Genomic DNA, 11,699 nt, shown 5'->3' on the forward strand with positions numbered 1-11,699 from the left:
GAGCAGTTCTACTGTAAATTTCTCCGTAATAGCTCCCAGAAGTTCGGCGGGGTACATTTAACAAGCCCACTGCTGCACTCTATTCTTCCCATTCCTTTTTTTTTTTTTTTTTTGCATATTGAGAATTCATGTATTTAATAACACAACAGAGTAATGCTACTAATATATAATCGTTTGAAAATTATATAAATTTCATTTTGTACATACTGATTACTGAACAAATGTTCCTTATCAGTTCTAGCCCAAGTGGTGATATGGAAATTTAGAATCCTTCCCTCCACTGGTTCTTTTCTTCTCAATACATGACTTCCAAGTTGATGAAGTTTGTGTATTCAAGCCAGTGAAAAAGGAAGAAACAAGGGAGACGCTCACCCTTGACCTTTACCTTGAATAAGAGTTGATAAATTTCAAATCAAAAACTAATCCTAGGTTAATATTTAAACATAAGCAGGGGTGTGTACTTACTTTCTAGTCACAACTCTGTACTATGGATATTCTTCCCGTTCTTACCCCACCCCCAATAGGATCAAAGGAAGACAAATGAGCCCTTCATCAGTCCTATGCTCCCGTCAAGAAAATAGAGGGAACCAGAGGAAGGGAATGAACTAGAGGAGAGAACTGGAAACTTGGCCAGAGAATTTCAGTTGTGGTTGAAAGCAATTTGTGACCCTGGATCAAGCTCCTCTGGCTGGGCATTTCCTTGGGATGTGGCCCTAAAAGCCCAGGCACATTAAAAACTTTGGTCACAGGCTGGGATTGTGGCTCAGTGGTAGAGTGCTCGCCTAGCATGGGCCGGACCCGGGTTCGATCCTCAGCACCACATAAAAATAAAGGCATTGTATTGTGTCCATCTACACCAAAAAATAAATATTAAAAAAAATTAAAAAAAAAAAAACTGTGGTCACTTCTTATAATAAAAAGACACAGAGTACCTGAAAATAGAAAATAGATACAAGTGCTACCAATCATGCTTAAATACCTCATTGTCTCACTTCATCCTTGCACAATCCTCATAATCAAATAGGCAGTATTATCTTCTGTGGTAACTATTATTCCTACTTTAAAAATGGCATTCTTCCAGGAAGCCAAAACCCAGAGAGTTTAAATGACACCAGGGGTCAGGGGGCAGATCCAAGATCCAGATCCAGGCATGGCATGCTGCACTGTTATGTCTTCAATGACAGTCTTTAAAGTTACACAGTTGCTGAAAGGCAAAGGATTCAAAAAGAGATAAAGAATGCCAAGAACAAGCTTAGCCTGTTTTCTATTTTCCCCAACTAAGAAATTGACAAATAGGGATAGGGATACAGTTCAGTTATAGGGATGTAACTCTCAGTTGGTAGAGTACTTGCCTTGCATGCACAAGGACCTGGGTTCTAATCCCCAGAACCATACACACACACACAAAAAAAAAAAAAAAAAACAAGAACTAAGAAATAGACATATAAAAATGGTTTGTAAAACATATATGGCACTAGTGTAGGCACTAGTGTAGGACTCCAGTTAATCAGAATATTGCTGATGTCTTGGTTAAGGCTTTCTTTATTTTGCAATCTAACTTCTAAAAGGGATGTCCAATCTCTTTCCATGTGAACAATCTTAACACTCAATGAAACAGTATTTGTTTTTTCTTTTTTTTTTTGCAAAAGTATTTTTAATTGATTTTTTAAAAAAATAAATGACAATGGAATGCATTACAATTCTTATTACACATACACAAGCACAATTTTTATGACAGTGGTAGAGCACTTGCCTAGCATGTGTGAAGTACTGAGTTTGATTCTCAGCACCACATATAAATAAATAAATATCCATTCACAACTAAACAATATTTTTAAAAAATATGAAACAGTATTTCTTAAACAACTGTTGCATTGATTGCTTCTCCAAAGCTCATCACGTTTGTAACTACATTTAGTTCTGAACACTACATTTACTCTGGACTCTAATACATGCATGTGTTGCAATATTGATCTTCATTTACAAATAAAAGAGATCTTAGAGACTTTGAGTTTTCTACATGTTATTTTTCTGTTTCTTCAAAATATTTCCTTTATCTTTTGCTCCCCACTTTCAGGATGGATGATGGCCGGCTCTTAGACTATCTTATGAATCATGATGAGCTGATGGAGGAAAAAGTAGCTTTCTACATTCGAGACATCATGGAGGCTCTGCAGTACCTTCACAACTGCCGGGTTGCACATTTGGACATAAAGGTAATAAGAAATAACAACCCTGACAGTGAAACAGCCAAGTGCAACTTACAAGTCATTACCCTTGAGGAATGCAAATTTGAATTCATTTCATTTACTTAGATTAGGATCATTTGGCTATTAAACAGAAATGAAGTTTTCTCACAACTTAGTGCATTATTCATGAATGAATGAGAACACACCAGAGGCTCAATGACATCTGAGGTGAGACAGGGGAAGAAGCTTTGACTTCCCAGGATAGCTTTATAGAAGGAAGCCCACAGTGTACCCTTCTCTTTCATGTTGCCCCCCAAAAATCCTCTGGCTAGGCACGGTGGCATATGCCTGTAATTCCAGCAGCTCAGGAGGCTGAGGCAGGAAGATCACAATTTCAAAGCCAGCCTCAGCAACTTAGCGAGGCCTTAAGCAACTTAGTGAGACCCTGTCTCAAAAGACTGGGGATTTGGCTCAGTGTTTAAGTGCCCCTGGGTTCAACCCCTGGTTAAATAAATAAATAAATAAGCCCTATTCTCCAAAATAATAATTTCTTCCTTTTTTGAATCAATGCTGAAGCAAAGGGTAGTTAAGAGAATATGATATTTGGGGTTGGGACTGTAGTTTAGCAGCTCAAGAGCCTGAGGCAGGAGTATCCCAAGTTCAAAGCCAGCCTTAGCAACTTAGTGAGGCCCTAAGCAACTTAGCAAGTCCCAGTCTCAAAATAAAAAAAAAAATAAAAAATGGGCTGGGGATGTGGCTTGGTGCTTAAGCACCCCTGGATTCAATTTTCTGTACCCAAAATAAACAAACAAAAAACTCAGAGAACTCAACTTCCTTCTCCTCTCCCTGGATCCCTGCAGCCTGAAAACCTACTCATTGACCTACGGATTCCAGTGCCTCGGGTGAAGCTCATTGACTTGGAAGATGCTGTCCAGATCTCAGGCCACTTCCACATCCACCACCTGCTGGGGAACCCTGAGTTTGCTGCTCCAGAAGTGATCCAAGGCATCCCAGTCTCCCTGGGCACAGACATCTGGAGCATTGGGGTTTTGACATACGTCATGCTGAGTGGGGTCTCCCCCTTCTTAGATGAGAGCAAAGAGGAGACATGTATCAACGTATGCAGGGTAGACTTCAGCTTCCCCCACGAATACTTCTGTGGTGTGAGCAATGCTGCCAGAGATTTTATCAATGTGATCCTACAGGAGGACTTTCGGAGGCGACCCACAGCAGCCACTTGCCTGCAGCATCCCTGGCTGCAGCCCCACAATGGCAGCTACTCCAAGATCCCCCTGGACACCTCTCGCCTGGCATGCTTCATAGAACGCCGCAAGCACCAGAATGATGTGCGTCCTGTTCCCAATGTCAAGAGCTACATCGTCAACCGGGTGAACCAAGGGACATAGCCATCTCCCAGCCCCAGAGGTTTCACATAGAAGTGTGGTGTGAACCAAAGCAAGACTGAACATGTCTGTACATAATTCTGTTTGTGATTTCACCCCATGCAGTTCTCTGAATTGAGAGATGTCCTCTTAAATCTCATCAGTGGTTATTCAGGGTTTGAGCAGCAGTAAAAGTCACCCTAAATCCAGGGACTTTCCAGAAGGTCATCCTGAAAAAAAATAAAGATGCAAAGAGTTGCAGAAAGTATTAAAAGAAAGGGCAAGAAGAACAAGAATATTAGCAGCTATAAAATTTTAATTGTACATTCCAAAAATGAGTGGCTAAGTGGGCAAACCTTAAGCTCAGAAGGGTGAGTGTTATAGGTTTCTGACTTTGCTGAAAATTTACACACAAAAAAAAATCTATTTAACAGAAATGTCATATATGTCAACTATTCTGGTTTAAATGACTTAGATATAGTTTCTTAATAGGATACATATACACATACAATATAATAGATCCCATTCAGGTTTCAGAGTTTTATAATATAGAGTTATATATGAAATCAATCATAAGTAACTTTAAGTGCTCCAGTTAAGACAATAATTTATTTACCGAAGCATTACATTGTTTTGACTAAGCACAATTAGATGACAAGTTTTTTAGAGCATTTTATAAATCTTGTATAGAAATCTTTTACCAGAACCTGTGCATAAAGAGAAAGCAATGTTACCCTTTTGCAATCTGTGAATGAGAAGATTTTTTTTCCTCTCAATCATGAGTTATTTGATTAAGATAGGTTCTGTATATGAAATGCTACCCCTGAGTTTACTGGAGGCTCAGAGTTCACCTGGCAAGAAAGCCTGCCAGGAAACAAGCCCAAATCCAGTAAGAGTTGTGGGGTTATTTTTATGTCTACACCTGGCTTGAAATAGGTAAACCAATACCACAGGTTCATACAGAAACCTTTCTACAGTCCAATGAACAAGGTACCAATACTTTCTGATTTCTTCTACAACTGTAGAAAACAGTCTTCAGAAAGTTGGCTTGTTTTATTTCTAACCCCTTTGGAAGCTAAGGGGTGCTTACCAAAAGGAGGCAGCCATACAAGCCTTTTAAAGGCCTGGTCCTAAGTCCTTTATGAAGCCATGAAGCAAAACCTGATACATCACCTGAACAGAGCGTTGAGTTTTAACTGAGATTGCAATACCTATCACCACCTAGCCACCAATATTTCTCTGGACTAAAAGGACTAATTGTATTTTGAGGCCAATGCTGCTTTCTGGTGTATATTCTCCATACAAGATTATTAACTGCCCTTTTCCCTTCTGATGGGAAAACAAACTTGGGCATTTCATGGTTTTTGCTTTTTTTTGGGTGGGGGAGGGGATTGGTTTTTGTGTTTGTACATGATCCACTTCTTGTTTTCTGGAATGTGTTTTGAAAATTGGTTTTATTCAGATAAAATTCTAAAAAAAAAAATGTAATTCAAGTGTTTGTTCAAATCAGGTTAAATGGCATTTCTTCTCTCCTACTAATGGGATTGAGAAAATTAAAATCATGCCGCACCGAAGTGTAAGCAAAGTATCCACAGAGGGTCAATACAACTACAAAGCTAATTAGATGAAAAGGAAATGATGGAAACTAAGCCTGAACTTTAATCTATGAAGACACTTATTCCCACAGTGGAAACGTAGAATGAAAAATACTCATCTTTCTTTTCCATTGGTTTCAAAGTCAACTTACTCATCCACTCTCCACCTCATACCATCCAAGATTATAGACTTAAAAATCAGTAGAAAGTACAAGCAATAAGGCTAGATAGCACTTAATATTTTGGGGATTAACCAAACATATGGAAACTGACTCCGACTGTCTTGTTTCCTAGTTTTCAAATGGCCCTGGGTCACCCAGCCTCACCCCTCCCAGTGCTCCAACCCTGCCCAGTCTCCAGTGAAGCTGTTCTGTATGTACACACATGATCCTATATGATACACTATTTTAAAGTTTAAAATATGTTTACTAAAAGCCACTTTAATAAATATCTCTTCATTATGGGATGTAGCATAACAGAGGGAAGCCTGGTCCATAGGGATTATCATGGGATAGACTGCAGGATCTGAGCATTCCAAATATCCATAAAATGTGGCTTGGCCACTTCTTTCCACTGTGAATAACCTGAATAAACAGCTTCCTTCCAAGAGTCATTTAGAGTTGTTAGGAGAAGCTGAGTTTCTGCTGGAGAGGGGAGGGTCTAGGGGGTGCTCACACTGCTACAGGAGGGCAATATTGAAATCCTGTGGCAGAGCTGGGCAGGGTGGGCGGTCAACAGAATGTTAGAGCCAAAGCGTTCATATTCACTTTTACATCTGACATAAGATAATCCAGATGCGGGCTGTATGGAATCCGCCCCCAAGAACACATACTGGGAAAGACAGGAAAGGAGGGACATAGAAATGATAAGTAATGTGACTTTGTTAACTGGAGCCAAGTACAATCATTAGAATATAATGAACTTAACAGAGGCCCTAAGAGAAAGGGAGTATATTTTATATAGTTTGATAACTGAAGAAAACTGATAGAGAGGCTCCCTAACTGCAAAGCTCCTGGTCCCTCCCAACAGAGATAAAATAATGGTCTTGTTTCAAGAATTCTCTATAGCAAAATAAGACAACCTGAAAATAAGACAACCCAGAAGATGAGGCTGGGAAATATAGTTTAGGTTGCTCTGTGGGCAACCATAGCAGGGGAGAAGGATCAGGACCTCTCTCTTGTACCTGTTTTGGCAGAGAGATTTATCACTTGGTAGCAGAGAAGAGGGGAGAAAAAAGAAAATAGTCCACTTCTATAAACATGGTAGTGCTTAGTAGGAGTGAATGTTCAGCTGAAAAATGAGAAAAACAAATGTTGGTTAAAGTCACAGGTGTCTTGCTTGGCTTACATTCCTGCATAGGGTTTACAGCTTTTTTTTTTGTTTTATGTTGTAGGGGGTGGGATGCAGAATGAAGGAAAAGATCAGGGACAACCCATGGTCACTTGTAAGAAGTGTAATAATTTCCTACGTCTTTTACATTTGTTTCAAATTAAATAGATTTTTATCCACTTACAGCTGAATGTGGTAAAATTTTTAAGAAAAAAAAAATTGTAATGTTGTCCTTCAGGTCTCTCCCAGCCATAAACAATCTAAGGGGGAGTGAAGGAGGCAGAGGAGAAAGCTGGCTTCGCTGCTTTGTGGTCCACAAAGCTTTTATAAATAGTAGTGCCTTTCAGAGGGGAGGATGGGAGATGAAGAAGTTCATTGCATTTAGATTTACTAATATTGCAGTATTTTTTCTTTATTTTAAAGTATGAAAACATCTGAATATAGGATGGGACCAGGAATTCTTGAGTTTCAACCTCAGCTATTCCAGATTCATCCTTTCTTACAGAAAGTCTTTGTTTTTGTTTTTTTCTGCCCCAAATATACCCATTGGTAAAATGGGAGTTAGAGGGGAATGAGGGAGAACATTAATCTCTTACAAATATTGAGAAATAACTATACTTGGGACGTCTATAAAATACTTTGATTTTTTTAAAGTGCTACACACTGCCAGTGCTAAGAGTTTTATTGATAGTAACTTTGAACATTCCAGGTTTTCAATATTCATGTCTTTAGATACCATTTACAAACTCGTGAGGTTAAATCTTATAAATTGCTTTTAATTGGAAGTACTAGGTGCTCTTTGTCTAAATGTGATTTGGTCTTACCTTATAGTTTTGATCATTTAAGAGCTTATCGACAGAAAAGGGTTAGGAGAGCTGATGAAGTCTTATGTCCACACAGTTTTATCCAATATTTCTTATGGCAGACATGAAGAATAAGATGCCCTTTAAAGCTACTGTTATCTTCTCTTCTCAAAGTTTATGCTCTGGAAAAATGGACAGAAAAGAACCCAAATAGTCACTTTCCTCACTGGGAGGGCAGAAGTGGAATAGAATATCTCCCTATAACAATTCATTTCTTCAAAGTCTCAAAAGAATACATCAGAAGCAGCAAATTAAATGTGCAGGTATAGAAATGAATTGGACTGTGGGTTCTTGGAGGAATTGCTTTGTATCTATTTTTTAAATGGTCAGGTTTTTTTTCAGGAGTAGCATATTTGTTGTTCCAAAGCCTCCATAATTTAGTTCCTGTGAGTTAGTCATTACTTTTTCTTGTCTATGTAGAAGAGCATGGAAATTCAGTTTTGTGAGAATACAAGGGAGCAAATATGATGTAAATGAAATGGTGGTTATTTCTGTGCATTAACTAAAAATTTGTCCCATGCATTTGATAGAGGAGGAAATATTTTGAACTGAAAGGGTCTCTTAGTAGGGCAAAAGTGCAAACTCACCACATCCTTATTCTGGGTAGCCCATGAATTGTACTGGATGAGTTTTTTGGGAATATAGACCTTATTCCTTTCTCTTCTGGGTAGCATCCCTTTGGAGTCTGGGTTTGGCAATCACATCGTATGAACTTTCAATGAATTTATTTGTAAAATTGCATCATGACATTTCTTTGCTATTTAAAATGTAGGGCTCTTTGGGAAAGAATGATTAGACCCAGGGTAGGCTGAGGGAAGACAGAACTCACACGTGCTCCATCAAGAAAAAGGAAGCTGCTTGGTTAATATTTATTTTCTAAAAACAATAAGGCTCACAAATGTTTCATTAATTCTAGAGGGGTAAAAAGGGCTGAAATTTGTCAATAGCACTAGATATTTTTCATTTGAAATATTACTTACATGGAAAATCTATACAGATATAGTAGAATATAGAAAATCATAAGGCCATGTTTTTAATGAAAGGCATTTCTTCCTCATTTTCATTATATATAGAAGTTAGAGGAGAGAAATAAAACGCTCTAAGACTATGTTTCATCTTTAAGATATACTTAGTTAATTCTCACAGGGTATTATGTTTTCCCATCAACCTGTTTGAGAAATTCTAAAATGTTGTTGGATTTAGTTTTTATTAAAATGATGAAAACAACAATTTAGTCAGTTAACTTGTTTCAGATAGTAAGGTTAGCTGAGAACAGGAGGTGTGTTGGAAAAGTGCAAATAGCAATTCTTGAAATGTCAACTGTTTTAATTTAACCAAGTGAATTTGCTAGCCAGGGGATAACCAGCATAGGAGTTCCATCAGTACTTTTCATCAAGAACTGAAACCACATTTTGGAGTATTATGGAGACTGTTACCGTGACCTCAAAAACTATGGCTATGAATTTGAAATGAACAAAGTATACATCTTCTCTTACTAACTTAAGCCATATCTATCATCTCTATTTTTGTTTTTGTTTTTTTAACCCTGGTGCTTTTACTTCTGTTTCTGCCAAACTTCAGCCTATTCTATGGGGAAGGTGAGTAAAACTCGTAGTAGGACAAATATGAAGACTCTTAATCATACTCTTGAGAATGAGATCCTATTCAGAGAACAGTGATTAAAATGCAAACTGTTGGAAAATATAGATATATGTACATCTGTACATGTATATAGTGTATTATATGTATGTATATGTTATTGCTCATATGCAGAAATCTATCCATTTGCAGACAGCCCAGGTGGGTCAGTTCTTCTATTGGAACACCATTTAGGGCCATTCAAAACCACGAGGGCTAATTCGTGGAGACAAATTCTACTCATGTAGGAATTCATTTGCTGTCTTTTGAAGTCCACAAAGCCAAAGTAACAAAGTGTGAAACAGTGGGACCATCATTCAGTCTATTCTGTTTCCCTGGAGTCAGATGTATCTTTATAGTTGAATTATTATTAGTGGGTTTGCAAACTGCATTGGCACCTTTTGGTTTTGAGTGATCCCTTCCCCCCAAATCTTTTGAGAATTTGCAGTGGGCTTCTCTGGCCATTCAGATAAAGGGCCTTATCCATAAGTGGACAGGTTTCCCCATAGGGATCATTACGCATATACATATAAGTACATACTTCCATCAGGCTTGTAACAATTGAGTTTAAATCACTCCACAGTATTGATAAATAGCTCTATATTTTCAAGGTGCAGAAGAATTCCACAGCCTTAATTATTTCAGTGTCTTGCTGGTCTGCCTTAAGTGTATCTTCTGGGTTTTTGGTTGTTTAATTATTTTTAAAATTTTCTGCAGTTGTTCATTTTGTATGCACACAACGTCGTTTTGTAAAGGTAGGTTGTAAATATTTTATTTGTAAGTCAAAATCACTCATGTGTAATGTTGTAAAGTGATGACCTGCTGTCTTGTTATTATTACTACAGTAAATGTTATAAGTTATGGATGAAACTTCAGATGTACATCTCACATGTTATGCATTCCTATAAATATACTATACTAAAGATACTATTTCTGGTGGTCTTTTTTACCTCCTAATTAAAACCTCTGTTCAAAGAAAAGTAATTTTTCTTTCCCCAAACATTTGAAAGCCCTTGACAAGCTGAAAAATCACAGTATTATTGTTATTTTTAAATACATTTTTTAGTTGTAGTTGGACCCAATACCTTTATTTATCTTTATGTGGTGCTGAGTATTGAATCCAGCATCTCACCTGTGCTATGTGAGCGCTCTATCACTGAACCACAACCCCAGCCCTCACAGTATTATTATAGCACTTTTTGCCCAGCTTTTAGAAAGACGCTTTTATGTCCTAGAGAAGTATTCTAAGGCATTTGCTATCCAAAAATGCCAAAGAAGCCTCAGGTGTGCTGTCAACGTCATTCTGATGTTTCCTGTTTTGCAAATTGGCAGGCCATTTAGGCTGTTATATCTCACACGTTTATGCATCCTGGAGTGGACTTCAGGAATCTGGGCGTAGACTTGCAGACATGATTGGTTTTGAAAGCCTGCAGGTGCCACCCAGGTGCAAATGAGGCCACGGTAATACTACACTGTTATCCTGCTAGAGTTTAAGAGATTGAAGTGTTTTGATTAGTCTTACTTTGTCAATAACAACAAAAATATTTTAACATTTGGAGACAAATTCTACTCATGTAGGAATTCATTTGCTGTCTTCTGTTTCATCAAACTTTTATTGCATTTATCTGTAATGAGAAATAACTATCCAAAGCATGGGCTTTTTATTTATTTTATTTTTTTGATACTGGGGATTGAACCTAGGGGTGCTTTGCCACCAAGCCACATCTCCAGCCCTTTTTATTTTTAAATTTTGAGACAGGGTCTCACTAAATTGCTTAGAGCATCCCTAAATTGCTGAGGCTATCCTCCAACGTTCAATCCTCCTGCTTCAGCCTCCGGAATCCCTGGGATTACAAGCTTGCACCAGCACACCAGCAGCATGGGCTTTTCACAATCTCTTCAGAGCAAACAGACATAGAGAATATAGAAAGGAAACCAGAGTCCAATTAGTGAATCAGGATCACAGGTCCTATGGTTTCAAGGACGATTTTCCTTAATCTAGGATAAAGTGTTGCCTTCTACACCTAATGGAAGACTTCTCTACTTTAAAGGATTTTCTTGTAAACCAAATAATTGCTTGGGTTTTCAGATCGGCTAGCAACATTATCCTCTGATAACCCTAATACTGATCAACTCAATCTTCTTTTAACTCTCCTTCCTCCCTTCCTCATCTCGTGTGCTAACACTTTAGATAACTCTAACAAAAATAAACAGCGCCTCTTCCTCCAGTTCTCAGAGTGCTGCAGAGAAGGTAATGAACAATTATCTACCTGCTAAGGACTTTATATTCTTATATGCAAACTGCTATGGAACTCTCGAGTGCCATATGCTGTGACGTTAATAGGAGAAAATGATCCTCGTCTTCCAGAACTTCTACTGGAAGAAACACCGGGGGACGGGGAGAGTAGAGGCATGCTAGGCTAAACATGGAGATAATCAAAATAACTAATCAAGAGGAAGCTGAGCTATAAAAAACGGACAGGATTCACAGAAACTTTTCTTGAGAGAGGCTGGGCTTCATGATCCTAGAGTCAATCTAGATGTTCCGGGCTTTAAGCCCTAGCCACCCACTGACCCCCTGCCCACGCACACACTAGCGTGAAACTCCCTGACTCCGTTCCAACCTTGCGCAGAGGGCAGGAAAGGGCGGCGGAAGAGGCGGGGTTTCTCGGTGACGTCACCGGGGCGCCAGGGACTAAAAGC

At 38.4% G+C, this 11,699-nt stretch overlaps 1 protein-coding gene across 15 annotated transcripts in view; it reads left to right on the plus strand.

The window, feature by feature from the left end:
• The window catches only part of Kalrn (kalirin RhoGEF kinase), a 636,773-nt gene extending 626,847 nt beyond the window's left edge, over nt 1-9,926 (plus strand). For all 15 annotated transcript variants that reach the window (XM_058583507.1, XM_058583505.1, XM_058583504.1 and 12 more), the window contains 2 exons: nt 2,078-2,216; nt 3,050-9,926. In XM_058583507.1, the coding sequence (XP_058439490.1) occupies nt 2,078-2,216; nt 3,050-3,595 (685 nt within the window). In that variant the 3' untranslated portion in view covers nt 3,596-9,926. The remainder of the gene's footprint in view (nt 1-2,077; nt 2,217-3,049) is intronic.
• Nucleotides 9,927-11,699: the final 1,773 nt, after the last annotated feature.

Source organism: Marmota monax, unplaced genomic scaffold, assembly GCF_021218885.2.
Source record: "Marmota monax isolate L192 unplaced genomic scaffold, Marmota_monax_Labrador192_F-V1.1 WCK01_AAM20220418_F8-fsc00052, whole genome shotgun sequence".
Classification (NCBI taxonomy): Eukaryota; Metazoa; Chordata; class Mammalia; order Rodentia; family Sciuridae; genus Marmota; species Marmota monax.